General features: G+C 40.5%; 1 protein-coding gene across 1 annotated transcript in view; it reads right to left on the reverse strand.

Moving 5' to 3' along the window:
* The window catches only part of LOC124163490 (juvenile hormone esterase-like), a 31,105-nt gene extending 7,487 nt beyond the window's left edge, over positions 1-23,618 (reverse strand). The window contains exons 1-5 of the mRNA XM_046540435.1: positions 22,622-23,618; positions 6,505-6,666; positions 4,699-4,930; positions 2,346-2,531; positions 981-1,174 (exon numbers count right to left, since the gene is read on the reverse strand). Of these exons, the coding sequence (XP_046396391.1) occupies positions 981-1,174; positions 2,346-2,531; positions 4,699-4,930; positions 6,505-6,666; positions 22,622-22,846 (999 nt within the window). The 5' untranslated portion in view covers positions 22,847-23,618. The remainder of the gene's footprint in view (positions 1-980; positions 1,175-2,345; positions 2,532-4,698; positions 4,931-6,504; positions 6,667-22,621) is intronic.
* Positions 23,619-26,593: the final 2,975 nt, after the last annotated feature.

The raw sequence follows: 26,593 nt of genomic DNA on the forward strand, positions 1-26,593 counted from the left end.
CTATTTTACTTACTTTGAAAAATTAAAGGTGATAGCCTAAGCTTCAGGCGAGCAAAGGACAAATTACGACTGGTCGATAGGTCATCTTAACCCAAAAGCTCAAAATGATACTCAAAATGGCTTATTTCGTCGTTGCGGTAGGTAACAATGTTCCATCCTCCTATTTTTAAGAAATAATTTCCTCGTTTTCTCTATTTTGACGGCCAAAGCGCGAAAGTCGCTTGGCGAAAAAATTGTTCGTTTTTTGGGTCCGATCAACACCTCTTTAACTCACGCCGGCCGTAAGCTTCAACTAATGATGGTACCAAGGCGCAGGGTATTGACTTCTTCCGTTATTCAGTTTCCACATTTTTTCAGGAAAGGATTAGTGACTTATCTGACCTACTATATCTGACACTATGAAAAAACCTGGGCGATTCTTAACAAGTCGAGCAGAAAATGCAGCTCCTGAACGCTTTTATGTATTGAGTGTAGTAGACGTTTAAGGCGCGTAATGTATCGCGGAACTGCATAGGTATGTAGGGGTACATTATCTGCTGACTTTCGTGAGCTGATTTGTTAAGTATGACCCTGACCTCCCCCGAAATTTTATCATAAATTTTTAATTCTTTTTTGTTTAATAGTTTTTGTATCCTTGTAAGCGAGTAAAGGGAGTGTATATGCAAATGCTTGGCTACAAGTCCCAAATGTGAGAGAAGGTTGAAATGTATTTATCGTAGAGCGTAGCACTCCCCACTGTAAAAAGGCCCCTCTCTCCAAGAAAGTTGTTTCATACTACATGCTACTATGATTCTCTTATTATCAACGAGAAAAAATTATTATTTTCTTGAAAAAATCTGGAAATATAAGGGAAATTTCCAAAAAAAAATGCTGCCAGATACCCCGAAATCATTTTTCTCGGAATCGACGTGGTAGCACATTGTTCTTTGACCAATCAAACAGCAATTTTTGCTTGGAATACAGTTAATCCCTTTGCTAACCTTAAGTTTTGATCCAGACTCCGTGATGTTGAAGGCGGGGGCTTCTCTGAGGCAGTCTATGAGGTCGGAAGTGTCCAGATGGGTGCAGCCAACAAGCTCTCCCTGCCTGCGGGCCAAATCCCTGGCGTTGGGACGAGGCCACGCCCATAGAGCCACAGCGGAGCCGCTCTGCGTGATTGCTTTGTGGAACAAACCTAGACAAATTTACATTGGTATAATTATTTTCTGTATAATCATGAACAGGAAGGAGCTAATGAGAGGTTCGTTATGCCAAAGATTACAGAGAAGGTTAGTGAAAAGTCTGATCTGGAGTGCAGCGCATTGCGGTGCGTGGTGGACACTAAGGAAAGAGAACGAGAGAAGACTAGAGGCGTTCGGGTGGAATGATGTGGGCGTTGAGAAGAATGGATAAGGTGAATTGGACAGATGGGAGGAGGAACGACGAAGTGCTGGACATGAAGATAGAGGAGTGGTAGCTTCAGGATGAGATACGGAGGAGACAGGAGTATGGATGAAATCTCCGCTATTTAGCGGAGAGGGATGTTGAAAACAGTATTGGAGGGTTGAATAATGGGTAAACGAGGAAGAGGAAGGAAGAGAATAGGATTTTTAGATGGAAGGAAAGGATTAAGCATTATTGTGAATTGAAGAGGGAAGTACATGAAGGAAGGTTGATTATCAGAATTATTCTTAAGTACGCCATGGAAACTTACATTAATCGGTAGAATACTTAAATAGCGATAGTGATAATACCAAAATGCCAAAGTGATCGTCGAGGTGAAATGCTTCAAACCACGGCTAATCCACGAGACGTTGGGAATTAGGAAATGCCAACAGAACTTGAAAGGGGATTAAAAATTAGCCACACGTGGGATCCTGAAGTTATACAAAAATAAAATTACAACTTCTTCAACCCCTCTCCTTTCAACCTTCTTCCCTCCATGAACCCTTGTAAATAACCTCCCCGGAAAAAAACTTCTCTTACTCCCTAACAAAAAGTGACCAGCAACGGCCACGAAACGTTGGACAACAAACCGAACAAATATGTGATAAACCGAAATGAAATCCCAACAAGTATGTGGTACCGAAAAAACATCACCGACAAGTATGTGGTACCAAAAAAAGATCACCAAAGTATGTGGTACCGAAAAAACATCACCAAAGTATGTGGTACCGAAAAAACACCACCAAAGTATGTGGTACCGAAAAAACATCACCAAAGTATGTGGTACCGAAAAAACATCACCGAAGTATGTGGTACCGAAAAAACATCACCAACAGGCACTGATACTACCCTTTCCCTCTTCCATTGCACATATTCAAGGGTTGCTATGGAAATAAAATAAATAAAATGCGCGCTCTTACCTTGCGACATAGGCGATAGCATGTGGTAGCTGACGCTGGCCGCTCCAGCACTTTGACCGAATAGGGTCACCTTCTCCGGATTGCCGCCAAAGTAACGGATGTATCTCTGCACCCACTTCAAGGCCGTCACCTGGTCCTTGAGACCCCAGTTACCCGTGGCTGAGGCATCCTCAGTGCTCAAGAAACCTGCGTCGTTTCATTATAGAAGAATGTTACGATTTAGCCAGGAAATATTTTGTCATAATAATGAACAAAAAAACCAACGTACGCTCGTAATTTTCGTGGCGTTCTGGATTCGTGGATCGCCCCAATTTGCCGGGTTTCAGCCTCCGTAAACCCGGAAGATGGAGAGATCCACGAAAACAAAAAACGAAGGTTTTCTATTGTCCAAAAAACATGTTATACGAGAGAATACAAAGATAAAATATTCAACCCTATAGGGATAGTAGAACACTTAGAATATTTGGGGACAATGGTAACAAATGATTAATCTATTACAAAATAGATCGAGGCATGGAAATCTGTAGGGAGATTCGAAATGAGCCACTCACATGTAGCGCACCATTTTCAACCATAAATTCAATTCGTGGTGTCAGATCGCGCGGGTGGTGGCCTCATATTTTTATGAGTTAGGCTGTGGGAGGGTACAGGTACGGAAGAGGAGGAGAGAGGAAGTGCAGTATTATGTAGCGAGCAAGGACAGTTTTGGGTAAAGGGGGACTAGTTTTCAGAAGACGGTAATGGGTGATGAATATTACAAAATGAGAACTTAATGACCGCGAATATTACAATAGAGGATTCTCCAATCGACCACGAGATCCAACGGGGCATGAAGACTTAATCCATGAGCTTATTAAAAATCGGGGAAAAGCTGCGCGATTCGTAAAAAACTCCTGCGAGCGTACAGGAAGCGTTCCACAGAATTAAGCTGGGAGCCGCAAGAGACTCGGAGGCTGCACGCTAGGCTTAGATTGCCCAGGTGATTGAGAACGGATAACTTTCGAAGCGAAAGGGATGACATAATATTTCAACCCCTCTATATTTCCAGGTCCGACCGAGACAATGAATCAAGAGAGATATTTTGCCGAACCGATCGGTGTGGGAATTCGTTTTCCCCTGCGCGATTAATGACTTAAATGTAGGTATGCTGGGCGTGCTTTTGTTTGAGCGTTTCCTTCTTTGTAAACGGCTGTGTTCTAACATCTCCCGCCCCATGTCTGTGGAGGCGGCTTGCGAGGTAGTATGTTGTCACTCATTGCGCATATAAATGAAATGACAAATGTCGACACTTGCTGACGGCAGTGCAATTCCAATTTCACGTAGAAATAAACTTTAACTTGGACCATTAATTCGTTACTTTTCAATACTAATCACCTCGCTGCATGCACCACAATACAATTATTGGGAATCTAAACTATTATTAATCGATAACTATTTCATTGTGTACTCAAAAACAGAATATAACCGTATTTTTTCTGGTTGCCCCACATTATACATTGCATATACGGCTTTGGAGTAACAAAACAGATCTCGGTGTCAACATTCCCTGTATATACTATATGTTGTAGCTAAAGGCTTTCACGGGAGTCAGATGAATTTTCATGATATTACGCTCGTCATTATTGCAGTAATTGCTGAATATGTAAAAATTAGAAGATTTTCGATCCGAAGTTTGGACTGCAGTTCGCAATTCGTGATGTACTTTGTTATAAATCGCAGTTTGGACCATCTTCTTGTCTAGAGTTCATCTTTGTACATCCGCTAATGACTTCTTTACGGAATATGCAAGTAATCCGATATCGGTTTACAAATGTACCGGGTTTCCAGCGCTCTGAACTGCCAGGAAAGCTATCACTGATGGGTAGGGATGCGTGAAAATCGCAAATGCGATAAATGCGATATAGATGCAATGTGCGCAAATAAATGCGACATAGATGCGATGACTGGACTTTTATGATATTTTTACGCAAATTTGCCTTTTCTACGGCAAAATTCGTACATTTTGTACCGAGCGCAGTTAAAATGCTCCGCCGACACTCACCGCTTAAAGCATGTGAGCGACTGGCCAGTTGCTAGTTGGCTGGGATTCTACGTGGCCGCGAACTACAAGTGAGCGCGGGCACCTTCGCCACTATATGTCTTATTCCTTAATTTATTATTGTTCTACAACATAATTATTTAAAATATTCTGTATTTTGTCACATAACTGTGTTTAACTACATTTTATCGTCATCTACCTCATTACGAAACTAAAAAATAGACGCTACAAAATGCGATCAACTGTTATTGAAAGTGCGATAAAATAAAAATGAAAATGCGATTTTCACGTATCTCTACTGATGGGAATACTCACCGAGGGCTCCCAAGCGATAGTTGAACGTGACGAGCACCACATCCCGGTCGATGATGTACTCAGGGCCGTGCAGTGTGCTCGAACCCGCGCCCGAGAAGAAGCCACCTCCGTGGATGTACACCATGACCGGCAGGAGGGACCCATGGCGGCTGGAGGCAGACGAGCGACTCCTATCCTCCCACCACCGGCTTTGAGAGTTCGGGTTAAGGGGTATAGGCGCCTCCGAAAAGATCTTCATGGAATACGGATCAGAGAGGGGAAAAAAAACATTACAACGAATCTCAGATTTTCCCGGCTATTTGATATTAAGAGGAAAGAGTTTTCGAATGTCCCACAGAGTTGATTTGTTCCGACGCAGGTAGTCTGTCGAGCGCGTCGGAACAAATCCGCTCATGGACCTTATGGGCATAACGAAACATCTTCTTTCTAAAACTAGAAATTATCTTATATTTTCGAAACTGCTACTACATACTTTACTGTATTTCCAGGTCCGACAGATAAGATAAATTAAGAGAGATATTTTGCCGAACGGATAGGTATGGGAATTCGTATTTCCCCCACACGATAAAGGACTTCAATAAATGCTAGACGTAATTTCGTTAGAGTATTTACTTTATATGTGTGAACGGCTGGTGTCCTAACACCCCCTGCCACACGCCTATTGAGGCGGCTTGCGGGACAGTATGTGGATGTATTGCATGGTAGAGAACGTGCAAAAAAACCCGAGGGGAGGGGAGATAATCTTCATGGAATTTGTGGCAGTGAGGAAATATTGGAGATGGTATTCTTTCATCTCTGCTACTGAATCTGCTGAACTGCATATAAGTATATATATGTGTTTTACATCGGAGGAATACGCACTTTCTGCGTTTCTGAAAGCGATAAAAATAATCAAGTAAACTTGAAATCAAGTTCACTTTAAAATCGAGGATAGCAATCTCATTTGACACTTAATCGAACTACGTCCAACGGAAGAGACATCCAGCTGCCATTGTCACATTTTAAAAAATGACCACCGAAATTCCAGTACGACCCGTCGAAAAAAGCAGTCCATTAACCCTTGGCAATAAAAGCTTTTTCTCTTCTCCCTTGGAGGTTGTTCGAAAAGTGTCGAAAAAGCCTTTAGTATCAATTGTAAAAATACTATCAAATTGCAACCGGAACGCCATTTTATCGGCCGTCTATAGCCGTTTTCACGGGACACAGTATTGCAATTTTTAATCTGTACGATTTATCAGTCGGGTTCTTTTCCTAAATATTCTGCTAGTTCACAGCTTGACTATGGGAAAACTGAGAAGTTCTAATTTTAGGCCAGCAGTATTGCTGAGTTCAAATGTGGTCAATGGTGTGTCATCACGAAGATTTTATGGTTAGCGTACATTTACTTGCGCAAATTGAAATTATTACCGCTAAATATTCTCAAGTATAATGGAAACACTTATTTGCATTAATTTTGTTGCTGGATTACTATTTTAAATCTAATTTGCAAGGCTTAAATGGCATGAATCACATTGGAATCAATTCTAGATTTTTTCTGCGAAAATTCCACAATTAAAAAATCATTCGCCTCAACCGGGATTAAAATCCGGATCTCCACATTTCCGGTCGTGTACTTTAACCAGTTAAGCTACCGAGGCTCACTCGCAATGCACAATTTGCGCATTCCGGGTGAATCCATAAAGATACCGCCGTGGCTGCTCCCGCTATACTTAAATTCGATATTTTTCTGTCCGTTCGTAATTGATTGATTCGATTTTTTTAATGTTGATTTTTTTATAGATTCTTTTGGCTGCTTGGTTTCCTCACCTTCGGCTTCTGCCTGTTAAGCGGCACGTAAACATTGATGTAGAGGCAGTCCTCCTGACCCAGGACCGGATACCCTGCCACCAAGTAGTTCTTCTGGATGCATAGAGGAGCGTCTTTGGTTGCGTCGAGAACTCCATTCCAAGGTCCCACTGGTTCTGGAGGCTGAAACGGGAAGACGATAAGTAGAAATAATCTGAAATAATGTGGGCATGTGAGCGGGGCTGGAATTTCTTACATAGCAGAGTTGGCAATCGAAACTTAACGAAAGTCAAAACCAGTAAAATTTCAATTGTTTCGTTCTCGGGAGCGGAATGTTGAAACGAAACGAGATGGATTTAAACCTGGGGAGCTAAACTCAGGGTCGAAACGAAATCTGAGTCAAAACTACTTTGGGTCGAAACCTAACTAAACCTCTGGGACGAAACGAAACGAAGATAATGATTCGCGCCGGAGGGACCACGTTCTTAATCTTCGAACAGTAAAGTTTCGACCCACACACCGTGTACGAAGTATGGTTTTATGAAGTGGAGGTTCGACCTACCGCTATTAGATGCATGGGGCACTGCCCACTGCCCCATTGGGGCAGTGCTAAAGATTTTCACAACAGTCAAATGAAGTTTCATGATATTATGCTCGTTAGTATAGCTGTAATTGCTGGTTATGTCAAAATTCGAGACATTTTTCGATCCGACGTTTGGATCGCAGTTCGCAATTCGTGATGTACTTTGTTATTAATCGCAGTTTGGACCGCCTTCTTGTCTAGAATTCACTGGGACACTCATATTTTTACCACTAACAGGAGAACTGTGTACGAAAGCTGGCTATTACATTTTTAAGCTCAACGTATTAACTACTCTACACCTGTGACAAAGGTAATGGGTCGAAACTATTTTCTTCTTATCCCCCTCCACTCAACTTCTGGGATCGAAACTTAACTATGTTCAGCGGAGTTTCGATTAATTTAGTTTCGTTCCCGGGAGTAAAATGTCACCCCGGGTTGAAACTGAACTTTTTGGTGATTTTAATTTCGTGTGGGAACGAAACTAAACCTAGGCCCTCATTTCCCTTGTGGCCGAAACGAAACGTTTTAGTTTCGCTTCACTTGCTATCCCAGCTAAATAGGCCTCAAGATTAAGAAGGGGCTGCGTTCAGTTCTGTTTTGCAAAATTATAATTAGACTATACTAAAAACAGTGAACACTATGGTGGTATGGTATTTGGAGGAGGCGACCGACAGCTGAGGTCAGTTGCGCCATGAGGGAAGGGTGTGGAAGGAAGGGTGGAGAGAAACCCGGCGTATTAGCCTGCTCTTAACGAAAGGCGCCAAGGGGACCACGGCTTAACGTCCCATCCGACGGACGGAGTGTTGCGCTTGAAATGTCCTCCACACAACATTCAAGCAGGGATCGGGAAGTCTCTGAAAATTCCCTGCCACTGCCGGGATTTGAACCCAAGCCCGCCGGGTGGGAAGCCAACACTCTAGCCACCACACCAACCCGCTCCCCAAAAAACTTGAACCATTAAAAAGAACGTTTGTTCCAATCATAGAAGATAGCGGATGAGTCACCGTAAACGAGATAAAAAAGCACGACGAGCTCTTAAATATTATCAAAGAAGTTTACCATCACTTTTGGCGACTTTTCCTTTGATACATCTGCATCACTTCAGAATACGTAATATTTTCATGAAATTTCGTGTGTAGGTAATAATTATTTACATCAGAGTAATAATTTTATGATTTTATTCACGCTTAATTAAAAAATACTGCTTTTATAAAGTAATTGGAGAGGTCAATAGTTGATTAAGGGCAAAGTAGTTTTTTATGCGAGAAATGTTCTGAGTGAGAACGATTTAAATCTCCTGTGTTAACTTCTGGACCCGGTATTCTACCAACTTGTTTGTGAATCCTCGTCTGGATCTGGCATAAAAGGAAGATGACCTAATCGTCTCACTGGTAGCATACATGATCAGCTATCGGATATTCGAATCCGAATCCCGGCTAAGACAAATGATTTATTTTCTATGTGAATGTCATTTTTTATGTAAACACATGAGATATTTTTTTAATCTATCCACCTATAATAAAGTGGATAAATAGAATCTAATTAAATAATAAGAAGAATAGAATCAGATAAGTTCTTTGCGGACGTTACCCAGGGTGTAAATCATCTAATGAAAAAACTAACGATGATACATTGGTTGAATAGCTCCGCTCTATTTTTTCTTACTAGTATTTACTCTCTCAAGTTTGAAAATTTTGCTATTCTATACCTACTTTGATTTCGGCCTCATTATTTTACTTTATATCTCATTTATTCCCCATCTGAAGCTTATTCTATCATTCCTAGCTGTGGAATTAAGGAGCTTTGGAGAGTAATTCGATGGTATATCGAATGGATTAGAGGGTAGTTCGATATTTATCACCAAACAGAGTCGTCGAGAGGGATGGATGCGTCCTCTATAAGGTCCCTATGCAGGAGTGTCTTTGGATTCTAATACCTTAAAAATGATACGATTCCTACGTCATAATCTTAAAAATTCTAATGACGATACGTTTAATTATATTATACTTATCTAGGGATGCACACGGCTATTCCCTTCGCACCCGTAGATTAATTATTTTTATCGAGTTTAGTTGTTTACAAATACGCAATAATTACTCTTAGATCATTTACGAGCGTGATGCGCTCGCTCCCAGCGGGCTTCCCCCGCTCTTTTCAATGCAGGTCCACAGATGGATAGGCGCGTTTCTAATTTTAAAATGTAGAAAAAAAAGGCAGGGTCTTATGTACAAATTTAATTGGAATGTTCATGTACAAATTGAGGTCAGAGGACCTCTTTAAACAGAACATTGGAAGTAATTACACTATCCTCTGTTAAACGTACATGATGACTCATACTTACGTATCAACAGGAGACTTGAATGTGGAATCAGCCGCATTTTGATAAAAGTTATTTAAAGAATGCGAGATATTGTTGCAAATGAACAAATGTATCAGTTTGTGCGCCGGTAACGTCAGGAATATTTACCGGTTTTTGTTTTTTTTATTATTTATAAACCAATTTTAGGAAACAATAGATATATTTAGAAAGTAAGATATGCCGTCGCATGTTCTTTGATAAATTCTGTGCATTTTGGTACCTGATTTGTAGAGTTTGGTTGCGTATAAGTTGAGAAAAAGGTATCTATACAGTATAAATAATATAGCAGATTTTTGAAAGGGAGAGGAGGGTAGGCACTCTTGGATTCCCCGTGAATTAATTCTAAACACGCCTATGGGTAGAAATTCGTGCATTTTAATAATGGGTAAAATTGAAAAGTGGAAGCTTGGAGCCTATAAGGTGTTTACCGTGGTGACAGAAGTCTTTTGAAAACCTTGGGTGGATGACGAACAATTTAATCAGCCACATCATGAGATGGCTAATGAAGATTATCGTTGAAAGATAGTGGGAAAGGAGAACGGCAGAGGTATGCAACGGATTAAATTCATAGAGCAGGTGATGAAGGATGAAGAATAATTTATGTGTTGAAAAGATTTGACGATAGGAGCACTGACGGAGAGTTGCATCAAACCAATCTTAGCATTGATGAGGTGTTATGCGTTGACACATCCCACTGATAATTTGCACATATTTATATTGAATTGCTATAAAAATGGTATCAATAACCACAATTTGATCCTCCGTCGCAATCTATAGTAAAGTAATGAATACAGGATGTTAAAAGTCGATGTCATATTTAACATTTGCTGTTTATCGCATTGTAGAATGAGCTAATTTCAAAGTTTAGATAGGCAGATAAGCGGAAGTCCGCGAAATTAATAGCAATAGTGACATCGAGTTGAAAAAAATAATAATGAACCGCGCTGAGCGATTTTTCGAGCATAGTTGACGGATTAAAGTGAAATATATGGAACTTATTTTTATTTCCAAACTCTAGGGCCCTATTTTTTGTTCATTTTTGGAAGATTCAACGTTAAAACAAAATTATCAATTATGAGTTAGCAAAATATTTTTTATTTTCCTTTCCTTTATATATTTGGTATTGTACGTCACTGGGAAGATTAATAACACAATATTATCAATTAACTGGTAGCAGTAAATAAAAAAATATAAATACAATTTTGATTTACAGACAAATAAACTTTATCTTTAAATCTAAATATAATACGCCACACATAAAAACTTCACGCCGACGAGTTATTTAAATGGAAAATGTAATGATGGAAGCATAAACTGTGAGTGGTTTACATGAGGCATTTTATAATTCACTCTGTTGTATTTTCTTATTTTCTCATTTTCTACTAATTCTATTCTCTAACCCTATTTTATTCATTTCTCTTCCCCCCTTAGATGGTAGCTTTCAATCTAATACGCCATGGTCCCGTGACTTAAAATAACTATGGCAACCGCCAGGCACATCTTTCAGCGCCGCGCCGGCGCGATCTGGTTTTTCGCTGCATGAAAGCGACCTAATGAAAAATGCTTATGAAGTGAGTTAAAAGATTATTCGAAGATAACAACTTATAGGTACCTCAGAGCTACTTCTTGTGGTTCATTTGCGATTTTCCAATTCTTAAAATGCCATACCCTAAACTTATTTCACTTATTAAGGTAAAAATAGTTTTGAAACTGAATAAAAATTGAAATTCAACGCCTTATTACAACCATCGACTATTCTGCCGTGATAAAATAATAATTTCGTATGTATAACCTTAAATTAATCTGTCTTTCAGTGGACTCTACCCGGTGTAATTGAAATTATAATATATATCTATCTATTATAGACTTAGGATTCGAATTGATTAGGCCATTTTATACGGTGCTTTTATTTGAAAAAAAACTCCAGGGTGGACTGTTGCATTAGGAAAATTGCACTGATTAGACGGTGGAATTGTGTGCATGACTTACCGAAAAATAGATACAGTTTTAATTTCTTTCAGACAAGTATTCAATTTCACGTGTTTGAAAAACTTTTCACCATGTATAACAACCATAAGGACCCATTCATTAATGCCTCGTTCAGATTACGATTGTTCCAGCAATCGTTAAAACTACCTTGCATTCACACAACGATGGTTAAAACCTGTGCTGCCCTCTAGTGCTGACATCTAAAGTGAACGAGAAATTGACGGTTAGCAAAGCTATTGAGGTATGCAGGGTCAAGATATAACTGTGTTCAATGTGTATTTAACGTATAATTTTTCTTACGCCCATATTCTTCCTTGCTTGGACAAATCCATGAAAAAAAATAGAGCGAAGGGAGGGAAGGGAGCTTCACGTACTTTTCGTCTTTCTCTTGTCGCTTCCTTTTCCGGTCTATCAGCGCCAAACCATCGTAAAGTGGCAACGTTCGGAACTACGGTAACTATTGTCAGGACATGCACTCACACTGCTAGTTCGGCCAACTATCTTTAGGACGATAGCTCGGACAATCGTAATGTGAACGAGGCATAATACAGCCCTACAGACAATTTGCAAAATGTGACTCGATCCCTCACGATTTCAATACTTTTTCCATTGTATTCATAGCTTTTCTTTGGATATGAAAGTTTATTTTCCGTCGGGTCGTTGACGCGTTTAATTTAGCCTCTCAGCTCAGTGAATCAATTTGACTATGTGTAATCTCGCTGCCTTCACCCGTGGAGGATTTCCCAGAAGGGACATTTTTCGGAAAGTAGGGCGGGTTATCGTGGGCGTCTGTGAAACCACTGCGCGTGCCGGGAGATAGTGCCATTATCGCCTTGTGTTTTGATACTTGGTCTCTTCCCCTCCCTGTTGTCTCAGCGCATATTCAACTCCAGGGCCGAGGTTAAGGCGTTAGCGGCTATATTCTCTCTATGTTTACCGACTGTCACCTTCGCTATTGGGCTGATGACGATTTTCGACTCTTTATCGATATGATATGGTGCAGTATTTAGAGGAAGCGACCGGCAAGAGAGGTCATTAACGCTATAGATAAAACTAAGAATGGAAGGGTGGAGAGAAACCCAGCGTATGCCTTTTTTCTATTCTTAACGAGAGGTGCTTAGGGTACCACCGCATCTGTTTAGTTCCGAAATGAGTTTATTATGCTCACATTGATTAAGGGAGATATTTGTGGGCTCTAACGTTTGCAGTTAAACTAATGAGTCGACTCAGGAGGAGTATTTAGGGTGGGGGACATAGAGGTCCAGGAGTCCCTAAACGTGGAAAATGAAGACTAAATTTTGTATCTTAATCTGAACTAGTTTAATCAATCTTACGCGAGGGCACGTGGAATGCCGTGATATTCCGACTTATTTCATTTTTACGCATCGTACGAATTGAAGTATAAAATGTAATGGGGTTATTACTTAAAATGAGTTAACGTAACCTTAATTTACCATAGCCAATTTACAAGCATCTATCTATCGGTTTACAATTAGTGCTCAGCACATATAGCCCAGAGTACGCCCTCCTAACGCTACTATCCAGAGTAAGGGACTTCCTCTAACATCCCCTACCCCGAAATGAGGATTAACATACACAATCATAACTTCTCGCTCTGAAGTAATGTCTGCCCTATCATTGGTCCCACTATCCTCCCGAAGGAATTTCCACGATATTTCCTTCATTTACAATGCCTTAAATGGCAAGTTCCGATCCTCAGATATGCTGCCTTTCTTTTCACTCCACATTCCCACCCGCTCCGTCCGTAATAACCACCTACTACACCAACCTAAATTCCGTCTTTCTCTCTCTCAGAGATCACTTTTTTACAGACTCCCTACCTCCTTCAATTCCATTTCGAGTACTCACCCTTCCCTGGATCTTTCAATACCCATCAGATCATTCAAGAGGCAACTTCGAAAAGCCATCTACTGAATCCCTTTTTTTTTCTTTTTTATATCCTTTTTATAGTTTTTTTTACAGTTTATATTTGTTAAAGCTGCAGATTTTATGTTTTGTATTCAATGTAAAGGCCATTATGGCTGTGTTTGAATAATTAAATAAATAAATACACCACTGGGTCAAAAAATGTGATTATATTTTTAATTTATTCATGTACCACCGAAAACAGCACCATTGGCCTTTTATATCGGGGTTTTTAACTTACCAATGAACAGTACACGAAAATCCACGCCCTGTATGGGGGTTACCTTCCCAGACGGGACTCGAACCCGCGACCTCTTGTGTGGCAGGCAAGTACTTCACCCCGCCACCATCGAGGCCGGAAAATTGTTATTTATCGGATTATCATCAATTCTTGCAATTTATAAGTGTAACGAGAAAGAAGAGATTTTCACGTGGAAAAGGCTATGAAAAGATAGTAGCGTGATAAGAAGTGGAGCGGTTCAGCTGAGATTATAACGAAGTCGAGGCGCGGAAACAGCCGGAGGGAAAACATTAAAATTTATCGATAACAACCGCTGATATATTGAAGGTTATCCGAAGAATAATGGGTGATTGGGAACGATATTGAGGAAGAGAAATTTGCTGCCGCTCTCAAAGCTCAAAAAAAAAAAAGAATTAGAATCTAGCGTGATGCATTAGATTGCCGAGTAATTCAAATTATCGGTGTTTTCTCTGGCCTGTGGAAATTTGTGATTGCTTACGAGGCATACCCGTAATCTACCGAGACAAGGCTAATGGTCTCTGATTACAGCTTTGAGATTATCTCTAATATACCATCCAAGTGCATTCAATGGAGACAAGAATTGCATTTGACCTTGAATGCGTGCAAGGCCATGGGACGATTAAATCTGACCCTGAAGATTGACTTCTGTCAAAGGGACCCTCTTAAAGGGAACAAGAGCGTTGACCTAATGTCTTCGACGTATTCATTTGAATGAATATTGGCTCAAGTTCGATCAGTAGCGATCGCAATAAAGAGTTAAGTACTCCGCGATGTACTTTATTTTACTCGTCTACAGTAAGTGTATAGCCCTCTCCTTGGTAATATCGTTTGTTGCTGGAAGATGAATAAAGTATTATCACCTTCTAATTTTATATTGAAGACTTTACATTAAAAATTGCATTGCACGCTTAAGCGAGTTTATATGCAATCTCACGGATGCCGTTGCTTACAAGATCCAAATCCGTTATTGCCTTCCGCCAAGCCTTAAAATACACTCTACGGCTATTTTTAATGGTATTGTAATGGCAAATAGGACGCAATTCCCTTAAGTTTAAAAATTTTACAATAAGTAGATACATACATATATATTTATCACGTGTTTGTATGGTTTCAATAATTTTGAAATGCTTGAAACATTTTAGCTGTTGAACGAGGTGGTAGGTTTTAATTAATATATATATTACACAGTTTAGTTTTGTTAAATGGAACTTCTTATTAACTTATCCACGATCCCTAAATAGGTCGTTCAGTTTATTAACTGTTAAATTATACAATGATCAGCCTATTAAAAGAAATATTTAACTTTTTTTAGACGCCGCCAAAGCTTCTTTTGTTCCACTATTCTAAAACAATCAAAATGCTCACTAAGACGAGAAATTTTAATGGAACACTTACCGTTCTTCAACATTTTAGATCAAATTCCTCAAGATGACAGATTTGGTGCGATTAAAGTGATCTTACCATTACTCTTCCAAGACAACCTTAATTCTCATTTTTCATCGATATTGGAAATGTGGTTTTTTTCAAGCTCCGATAACCCTTCACCTCAATGTCACACATCCACTCGATTCTTCAAATATTTTTGCGATTGAATTTGGTGTTTGAATTCGTTCACTGTGCGATTTTAAAGCCTAAATTTAAATCAATGAAAACATTTTCAATTATTGTACACTTTTTTTAAATCGCGGAGGTTCAACGAATTCATCAAAACTGACAAGCTCACTATGCCTAAATATTATCGGGATACAATATGACATCATGTGAAGTATAAAGTCCGCTTGCCATGCGGTATCCAAATGCCTAATATCGATAATTTTATGTATAATATTTAATAATATCGATATATTTTTGATTGCATAGCAAATAGACTGCTGTGTCAACGGAGATGTTTTAATTACCCATCAAAATTATGTATTATCATTGCAGATTATATCAATAAGATCGAGAAACAATCGATAAGTATTTCTATGCATCCGATGAAAATTGCAATAGGAGATTAAAAAAGTTCAATTGCGAGAAAAACGCATGAGATAATTATACAATATCAATCCCCTACATTGATACAGAAATAAAGGCTATTCTAGCTATTGTTTCTGAACTAAATACAAAATAAGTTCCCACTCTGCTACAAAAACTGCGAGTCGGATTACGCAAGACTTGTGACAGACAGAAGCTGTCCACAAACGTGTTTCTCGAGCTTACATCGGAGTTATATCTTTAATAGCGTAGACGTTTTGAAAAACGGCTATTACGAACATTACCCAGTGGAAAACCTGATATAAAGTTTTGCAGTAAAATAAACAGGAAAAAAATACGTGACTAGTCGTCTCATTTTGTTGGAATTTCACCGTATTTTACTCATTTGGTATGGTTTTTGGAGGAGTCGACTGACACCCGATGTTATTTATGTCATGAGGGGAGTGTATGGAAGGAAGGGTGGAGAGAAACCCGAAGTCGGCGGTGAATGAATGAAATTTTACTTAGTCCATGGATTTGTGTTTATTCTTTTATTTGTGAATGAAAGGGCACGAGGCTGTTTTAAAGACGATAATCCTTCCACTTTGTTCGCAAAGCATTTCTTTAAAGCATGTCATGTCAGTGGAGGGTCTACATGTGGAGAAAAACGGGCCAAAGTTAGACGACCTACACAAACGTTGCGGGGAAAATGGATAGAGGATGGAAGAAGTTCAAGGTTATGCGGTTTGTAAAGCTATGACGGTGGCTCACAAGATAAAAGGGAATGAGCAAACACTTGAGCCGACAGAGCAATTCAAATATTTGGGCAGCACATCAGGGGGAGAAAGGATACCGCAGTTAGGACATCAGGAAGGGAATTGCGTTTGAAAAGGAGGTATTCGTCAACGGGAAGGTGGTCATGAGAGGATCGTAATGTAAGAGTTAAAAGAAATGGCTAGTGAAGAGTCTTAACGGTGCGGAAACCTGGACGATTATGAAGGAGGACGAGAGAAGATTGGAGGCGTTCGAGATGTGGGTGTGGAGACGAACGGAGATGGGAAGTGGACGGAGAGGAGGAGGAACGATGAAGTGCTGGACGTGGGAGGAGACAGAAGTTATGGATGGAGAAAGAGGACCTAAGCGGGACGACCTAGAGTCCATGGAAATTCTGGAAATTGTATACCGTGATAAAGAATTTTTACTTGACAGTGTTCTGTTCCCATCTCATCCCCCCTATTTTACCTCCGATCATCTGGGGATATTGGTCTACTTTCAACGAAAGGCGCGTAGAGCTTCTGGTCCCGTCGACGGAGTGCTGTGCTTGTAGTGTCCTCCTCAATTTACTCAAACAGGGTTAGGGCATTCTGCGAAAAATCTCCACCACCGCCGGGTTTCGAAACTGGATCCACTGGGTGGAAATACATCATAAACCTACCACATCAACCCAATCCCCGTACTGTCATCATTATTGGCTTAGTAAAGCTCTGAGTTCACACCTGAGCCCCACTGACTTGACGCTTTTGCACACTCTCTTCCATCGCGTTATTTATCTTATCTAATCTGTTTGTCGTTACTCATGCATTTCCTCCTCTGCTTCAGATACAGAACAAACTAGCTTCGTCATTTCATCCTACCGCCTCTTGCGTTCTTCCCGGTCTTTTAAGTGAATTACACCCCTTACCTCACACGCCCTCCAGCAATACCTCATATCCGCTTGAATGAAGGAGCGGGGTCGGAGATTTTTCTGCGAATGGAATTCATGAATTGAGTTTCAAACGACCTTATTCATGTTTCGTAATTATGTCGTTCTCTCGGACTCCTAAATCGCAATTCACTACAGTAATTGGGTACATGGCAGGGGAAAATGAGGTACGACGGAAGAAAAACCTCCTCCATTCAGCAATTTTCACTTTAAGTTCAAATTTTAATAAAGAATAAGAGAGCGTGAAATTAACATCTCATTTTTCATGAGTTGGTGACGTCATTAGAGTTCAAGTTCTTTTACTCGTTCTGTAAGTGGAAAGTAATCGCTCCCAGCAACTTTTTTGTCATGTCAATACAAATTTTATAAATCAAACTACACCAAAAGATTTAGCTTTATCTTAAGCTTCTCTCGCAAGCTGCTGATTTCATCTCAATTTCTACCTATCAGGATGAGTGCACGGTAAAATTACTGGAGGACGCACGTGCATACTTTATAGAAAACAAATTTAAAAAATACGCGGAGCAATTATATTACGTCGGAAGAGCGTGGAATAATAACGTAACATTCAGATTTACTTGGAACATAATGTTATTTTCGACAAATGGAGAAGATTTTGCATTAAACTCCTACTATTGTGTCTCTTTACGTCACATTGTGTTGGTAAATGAGTAGTGGGTGGAAAAAATGTCTATGACGTAAAAACGGTTCGGTTGTACGCGGTAGAGGCGTGCCAACTTGGTTTGTTTCCCATCAGATTTTTGCTTGAGTTATTATGTTTTAAGCATAGATGATTTTCGTCGAATGCTTACTCATGCTTTCTCTTGTACAGTATCTCTGACGTCATACGATCCTCTAAGATTTTACTCAAACGCAAGGAGCATGCGTCTACATCTACATACTACCCCGCTAGTCGCCTCGAAAGGCCGCACATGGTGTTAGGACACCAGCCGTTTGCACATAAAAAGGAAATGCTATAACAAAATTACGACTAGCATTCATTAAAGTCATTTTTTATTCGTGGGAAAAATAAAGTCTCATACCTATTAGTTCGGAAAAATATCTCTCTTAATTTATCGTTTCTGTCATAATTTTTAAGAAGTATTCTGACTTTCTTTATCCTCTTTATGAACTTCCCTCCACAATTCTCAGTAAGGTCTACTCCCTTTCATTCTCTCTAAAAACCCTATTCTCTTCCTTCCTCACCCTCTTTTACCCAAAATTCTACCTTCCAACTCTGTTTTCAACATCCTCTCCCCGCTCAGTTCCCGTTCCATCCATACCTTCTGTCTCCTCCGTATCTCATCCAGAAACTGCCTCTCCTCACCCACCATGCCCAAAACTTCATCGTTTATCCTCCTCCCCGTCCACTTCACCTTCTCCATTCTTCTCCACACCCACATCTCGAATGCCTCCAGTCTTCTCTCGTCCTCCTTCCCAAGTGTCCACGTTTTCTCATCGTGAAGGGTTACACTACAGATCAGACTTTTCACTATCCTTTTCATCCCCTCATACGCTCCTTCCTATTCATGAAGGCCTTCTTTTCTAACGCAATTCTGTTCTCGTTACTGCTGTTTCCGTGTTCCTCTAATGTACTGCCCCAATAATTGAATTGCTCTTCTGGCTGTAGTATTTGCCCACTTTTATCTTTAGAGTCACATTCCCAGCTCCACCAAACCGCCCAACCTTGGTCTTCATGTGATTAATCCTCATGCCATACTCCCCGTAACGCTTGTCTATCGCATCCACTAGAGCCTGCAGCCCTCTTGCTGACTGGCTAATCAACGCCTGATCATCCGCGAATCTCACTGATATAAACATCATTACTCTGAGGTATCGCGGAATCGCCTGAATCCGTCAAGTCTGAATCCTTCGTATAGAAAAGTAATTTTTCCGAGCGGTAGACTTTAAAATTGACGTGTTCACGTGAAATATTGGACATTATTGAACAAATTCTGAAAAATGTAATACATCACATGTGATATCATTAATTTCAATCCATCTCAAAGTCGACCTCACAAATCGCGACTGCGAATTTGCGTGTCTACGGCAATGAGTGTCTAAAATGTGGGATGGAGAAGCGGCCGGTTGAAGCCGATATTACAGGAGATCGGCGAACTGAATTTCTGTGTAAGAGGCGAGCCATATTTCGCGATACGACACATTTGTGGTAATTTATTGACACTCTATACTACGTGGAGTGCGATAAAATTGTCGCTTAAAGAGGAACACGTAATAGTTTTTCGCGCATTAACTTCGTAGAAAGTTTGAAATGAGCATTGTGGAAGGTAACTGCTCCCGTAACTGCCACTAACTCCTTTTAAAAATCGTAATATGTGTTTTTAACTATTTAAAAAAGTTTTAAAATTATCCGTATGTGAAGATTTGGGTGCAATAAAAGCTCGAAAAACAAAAGACTTTTCGATACCACATAAGGCATGAAATTCGAGTAGCTAATGAACAAACTTAATAGTTTCTTGAAATTTATGACCTGTTCAGGAAAACGGATATATCTTTTGGCTGGGTGATAAGTGAGCAGAGGTCCGGGGATTTTCAATGATAATGAAGCAAAACGAATTACGTTTCTTATTCCCCGAGGTCCTAAAGTATTGGGACGTAAGATTCTCCGCGCGCCGGGATTTTTTCTTAAAGTATTACTTGTTTAACGCTTGAAATTAATTGAAAATAGCGGTTTGAATCTTGACAGCATTTTTCTTTAAGATAAATGTGAAACTTTTATTGCTTCAGTATTTTCATTAACTGGCTGATTTTTGATTTGGAAGTTGATCGATAAAAGATTTGAAAAACAGTAAAGTTTCGGCGCACACCTACCATTTCTAGTGTATTCTTTTTATCTCCGCGCTCGGAATGGGACTGCTTAAATACATAAAATATATTACGACGGCAAATAATTTCTTCTCCTGCCTAGACTAGCTGAAATTGAAATTAAATTGAAACCGGGGAAAAAATATCACATTAAAGACGTAATTATATATCGTCGCAGTGGCGGATCTATGGGGGGGGGGGGATAAGGGGGCTATATTCCCCCCATCAATATCCATTTTACACTACATAGAATGGTAAGTTTGTTCGGACCCGCAATACAGCTGGGAGGTTGCCCCTAATTTGCCCCCCCCCCCTTTTACCTATCCTGGATTCGCCAATGATCACAACAAGGCCCGATCCCTATTCTCGACGTTGAGAAATAATGAGGTTAACCACAACGCCATCACATTTCGAGGATTGAGGGTCGCTAGTTCTAAATTGTGTAAAGCAAGTTACACATACCGCAGGTAAAATAATTAATTATAGACAAGCTAAGTCCCATTCAATGGAACCACCACCCAAGGGCGGATCCAGGATTTCTTTCTAGGGGGGGTGGCACAAGGGTCTGACTGACAAACGATCTTCTCATTCTTAAACAAATTAATTAATATTTAATTAATAATAATAATAATGTCGTCTTTATTTCACAAGCGAATTTAGGACTACATAGTCCTCTATTTATTTAATATTTAATTAATGTGTTAAAGTATGAGATTAAAAGAGATTAAAATTAAGTAAGAGGTTAAAAACAACGTACAACTATACAAGTTAACAACGTACAACATTTTTTCATACGAAATATTCTCTTTATTTTAATATGAAAGTTATTAATATAAAATTAAATGATTGAGGATCCGTAATACAAAAAACGGACGTAATGAAAACTGTATAAAATATTATGTCTGTTTCTTGAGCGTCTGGGGGAGGGGACCCCCTGCCATGCCCCCGTGCCCCTCCCCTAAATCCACCTATGACATTTTCCATTACGAGAAGCATTCGGCATTCCAAATTCCATGAAAAATATGGCCTTGAAAAAGGCGTGGATTTGTACGTGGTCTGCCCTTGTAAGATATAATTTTCGTATTTGAGATAGGCACCAGTAAATATTGAAAAAGGGCTGACTCTGCATACCCTTACGTGCTAACTCTGCGGCATAAGTTTTATATGCGTCATACGCTTCGAAAAAGGTAAAATACGAACGCTAGAGCGGGAGTGACGTGTCTCCTATGCCTAGTCACTGAATTCCGCTCGTAAAACTATTGCTGAATACGGATTTACTGACAGTTCTAATTGTCCACGTTCAGCTGCGTGTACGGGAGATAGGAAAGGGCACTAGAAGCCGGTATTACTCACCGGGAACCTGAGGTTGGCATTTTGTCGAGAGCTACAACTCAAACGCCGTTGGAAACCCTGAAATCGCTTCATTTCATACTTCGGTGGTGGCCGGAACTACTATTTTTTCATGAGCTAAGGATAAGGTCGGTTTAAGCGGTGAGCGAAGTACGCGGCCGCGTACGGCGCCAAGAAAAAGGGGGCGCCCAAGTGCTCAGTCCAATATTCAGAACTTACCAAAAAATAAGATTAAGGTTATGGATTTGATTTGAGGGGAGGGGCGGAATGTTTTTCGCTCAAACTTCAAAAATGTCTAGAACCGGTCCTGGGTACTCAATAGCGGACAATTTATTATTCGAACTAATCGCTGGGTCCACAGCATCCTCCATCCGAATACAGTTTTAAAATGTCACATTTATAATTCACAATTTTTATGTTAACACATAGAAATTAATCAAAACCACTTAATGCCCTATATAGGTGAATGGATATCGGCTTGTCGTTACAATTGACATGCCTGACTTTATTCAAACGCTTTAAAAATGTCCTCTTTGCAAATATTTGAACAGAATTGTTTGTGCGTTACCTGTACTTACGAACTATTCAGCTTCCACTTACATAGCAAATATAAACAAGATCGCTTAAGGTGGCTTCCCAATAACCAAAATCTGAGCCCAAAATTGAAGCCCCCAGTATTAGTATCAATTTAGAAAATGGAAGTAGTAAGCAAGAAATAATACAAAATATTTTATTAAAAGCACGAAACTTCTCCGCTCCGCGAGTGGCAAAGTTAATGGGAATTAAATTACCAATCGAAATAAAGGACTTCTAATCAAAGACTATCACTGAATGCAACCCATCAATAATCAAATGTATTGGTCGCTTGCGCAGAGGCCGAAAATCACTCTTGCTTACGAGTAAGTGCAATGAACATTATTGCAGGAAAGAAACGGCCCACGAGGCCTGGTTACGCGATAAATTAACACGTACAATTTAATGTTAAAATGCATGAACGCGAGAATGGACGCCAAAATGCACCGCGTAACCACCCACCTTGTGCGAATGAATGAAGAGAAAACAGAAACCTGTTCAAATTTGATTCATGCATTTGTACACGCTCTGTTTTGGTCCACAAAAATCACTCATGTAATAAAGTGTCATGTGAATCGTGTAAATAGGCCTTTAGAAGCCGAGGTTACTCACCGCGAACCTGAGGCTGCCGACCGGGGGTTTGGCGTACGGGATCCCCCGGAACGAGACGAAAGGCCTCCCGCGATAAGACTTGTCCCGCGTCCCCTTGACGATGCCCGCGGGAGTCAGCAGCGTTACCGTGGACCCGTCCGCCTTCTTGTGCGGCTCCCCGGAGATGAGGACGGCGAAGACGAAGATGCAAAGGAGGGGACACAAGGCCCCCGACGCGAGACCCATCTCGCGAGAGGAACCGGAACTCTAGGCGTTCACCTCCGGAAGGGGGAAGAAGTTGGGTGGAGAGAGATTTGTCTCGAGCACCACGCTGTCTCGGCCGTCTTATTTCGGCAAGCACACCGGTGTCGGACGCCGAGACTTGAGGACCATAAGCGTCGAGTGCTGTCCCTCCTTCGGCGGACTTCTTCCCTTCGCCCCGAGACTTGGATTTCGATGAACGGGAAAGAGCCACCAACACGGTTGTGCTCCGCACTCCTTAGTGAATCTTTTTTCTTGTCTGGGTGTTTAGGTATAAATTCGGTTCGTCTTCACTAAACTGCTGGCGTGCGAGCAGTGGATGCTAATTCTTCAAAGTGCGGAAAAGCTGACTTGTGGAATGATGTTGCCGATGTTGTCCTCGTGGTTTCCTCGCACTGATTGACGTTCCCGTTTCGAGCTTCTCGTGGGAGACCCTTCTTTGTCAACTGACGGCGATCTGAAGGATGAGAGCTCAAGTTCGCGAGTGTGTGGCAGCTTCTTGACTGTCGCTCCGAAGCGATTTGACTACGGCTATCGCCGTTTTTCGCAAGGTCGGGATGATACGGAGGAAGTTTGGATTAAAGTTCGGAAAGGGATGTGTGGTCTAAGCCCATGTTTTTGATCACACGTTCGGAAAAAGCCGGGAAGACGATGGCTGTATCTCTCGCCGAAAGTGTGAGTTATAACAGGCGCAAGATTAGGTTTATGAGAGGCGCCAAGGCTCCCTGCAGCACGCGTTTTTGGTTTTTGGGAGCAGGCGCCGTTTTGCAATGCTATTTATACTCGTCCTCGACGATGCGTTGCTGCAGCGACGATTAACAAAAGGGGGCGGGGAGGGAAGGAGAGGGGGTTCCCTCCTCTTGTTATTAGCGGGGGGAGGGGGTAAAGGATGGGGGAGAGAATGGGAATGGCCGAATGTGGTGGGGGAGGGGCGGTGATGTCAAATGCGGGGATTCGCTGTTGAATTGGCCATTTGCGCGAAATGTAGAGCTGTGTCGTTCGTGAGTGAGCCGTTCATTTTGCATGATTCAGTGCCATGATACGGATGAACTGAATCAATGTTTGTAGGGGGGTGAGCAGCTGCCCCCTCTTGCCCCCCGCTGGGTACGCCCATGATCTGGGAGAATCCTCCTTATGTCATATCCTTCAGTCTTTGTCTCCAATACTCCAGCGTCGGTCTTCTTGCATATCTCTTGCCTTACACCATCCCGTTTAGAATAAATTATATCTTCCAAACAGTGCTTAATTTCGCCCGGAATGGCGTTCCGGCACTTCTCAGGGAAATTTGGGTATTTAAATTTAGCGCTGAAAAGTGAGAAAGTTTATGATGAAGACAGAGTTGGACTTTGGAAGTGATTTTCTAATTCAAGTCAGACTCAAGACAGTTTTTTTTATAAATTGTTGAAGTAAAGTATACGATTAGTTTTCAATTGTGAGTACCGTATAAAAAAAGTTGTTAAAATTTCATCGTTTTTGTATATTTGGTATAACATGATTCCTCATTGTGACTTTAGTTATAATTGTTAAAAAATCGGATATTTTAATCGCTTAAATTTTAAAATCATGCGTAGATTTAATGTGTGGGTATGCGTTCAGATGCCTAAAATTTTATAAATCAATCGCTGCTCCCATCCCTTTGATCCTAAGTGCTTGGAAATATCTCTGTTCCGTCTTCCCGTTTATGACCATTGGCTCCGATTTTCGTTCACTTTACTAAAAACCTCTTCATTTGTCATTCGCTCTGTCGAGTCTACTTTGCACATTCGATAACTTTTCTTCTGATAATCTAACTCTTTTTCTCTCCTCTTGACCCAAAATGCAAGTCTCTATGACTTACAGGGAAGCACTACCTTCAAAGGTGTTTTCTTCGACAGCTTTTTCTTCTACAGTTTCTTCTTTCCATCCGATGTTATTCTTCTTTGCTTTCTTGTGAGTACCGTATAAAAAATTTTAAGTAATAAAATATTTTCCCTTGCTTTAATAAATTTCAACGTAGACCTCACCTCTTTGTCTCCGCTTCTTTCTGGAACTAGGATTTTTTTCTATCGCGTAATTAGTTTAATGAATCACACGGTTCATGTCGATTTCTTGGTTCATAAAGGGAAATGGAATCTCGCGGAAATGAAGTTGGCCCGTGGTAACACACTCCACACTAAGAGTTCTGGCTCCCATACCATGATAATTGAAAAATATCAACAGTTTTAATAATGACATCAGGAAAATTTCACGCATGCTATAGCATAATTAAGGGTTAAAATAACATTTCAGGCAAATTTTGACGTTCGAATTTGTGGTGAAGCATTTTACAAGTGGAACTATTTCATTAGAAGCAATTTTACATTTTTATTTCGGTAATGAACTTTGAAATATTCAACCCTAAAATATGCGTTGTGATTCACCATCAACATAACCTACGCCAATGTGAAGTGCAATCTTCGATGGATTAGTTACTAGTCTTATTAATTTGGGTCGCTGTTATTATTTGGTTCGCAGTGTTCATTTGATTTTCCGAGTTCGTTCCTGGCAGGTTTTTGGGCCTCTAGGCCCTCTTACCCCTCAGAAAATTTTCCCCTTGCGGCAACTACCCAAGGTACATTTACAGAGGAGACAACTTTACCTGGGCCCCTGTCCTCTGACCCACAATGTTTCAATATAGTTAAATTTAAATATCTGACAATAGCCAATGATGTACCAGGTACATTGTACCTATGTAACTTACAGAGTAATACTGACAAAATAAATATTTAAAGCAGTGAAATTTATCGCTTTCTGAGTTTTTAACATTTTATTTTTTCGGTATGTGGCTGTTGTGATTGACCTCTCGTAAAGTATCGATAAAAAAATTTCAGATTTATGATCGTTGTCAAGGAGACCTTTCAAACTAACTAATTCTAGTGCTTTTATTTGTGAGTTAACGGGTGTTGAAAATGGAAGTAGGCAAAGAGAAAATTCGGTATATTTCACAATTTTTCTTTGATAATGGCGAAAATGTAAGCAAGTCGGCTGGAGTTGTGAATAGTGTTTATGGTCCCTATGCTGTATCAGCTTATTACATAATATTTTGGTTTCTCGGATTCCGTCGAAATCAACCGAATCCAACACCTTCCCCGAGGAAAATTTCTGGCTACTTATAAAATTCGAAGATTCAAGCTTGATGGAGTGGAATTTTTTACATGTAAATAATAATAAACACTTGCAATTTTACACCATCATAAACTTTTATTCCGACCAAGGTTTCGATGTTAACATCATCTACAAAGTGGCTACTTACCTGGTTCATGTTGATGCGCGCCATTTATATTTTACTATCAATACTTATTTCAATTCGCAGTGCTATTTTAATTTGCCGTGTTAATTTGTATCTGCAGTGCCCAATTAGTTTTCGGCGTTTATTTCGTTCTTTTCGAACGGTTCAGATGAACGAGTCATCTTGTATGAACCAAATCGCAGTGCTCGAATCACCGGAGTGAATCGAAAATTCCACCCACCCACCTCAAGATAAATGTGTTGCACGGTGGCGGGTTTACTATTGGAAGAAGAGGGGAAGTTTTCACACGCTGCGATTGGTGGAATCGGTCCGGCACACGCCCCCTCCCCTTCATCTCCTCTCCTCAAGATTCTCCACCCCTCCTATGGCTTTTCAAACACTCTCTCCTCCGCGTGCCTCCCCTATACCTGTCCGAATGGCAGAGATTTTTGCGCTCACGGCTGAAGGTATCACATCGCTCGTCC

This window comes from Ischnura elegans, chromosome 8 (genome assembly GCF_921293095.1).
Source record: "Ischnura elegans chromosome 8, ioIscEleg1.1, whole genome shotgun sequence".
Classification (NCBI taxonomy): domain Eukaryota; kingdom Metazoa; phylum Arthropoda; class Insecta; order Odonata; family Coenagrionidae; genus Ischnura; species Ischnura elegans.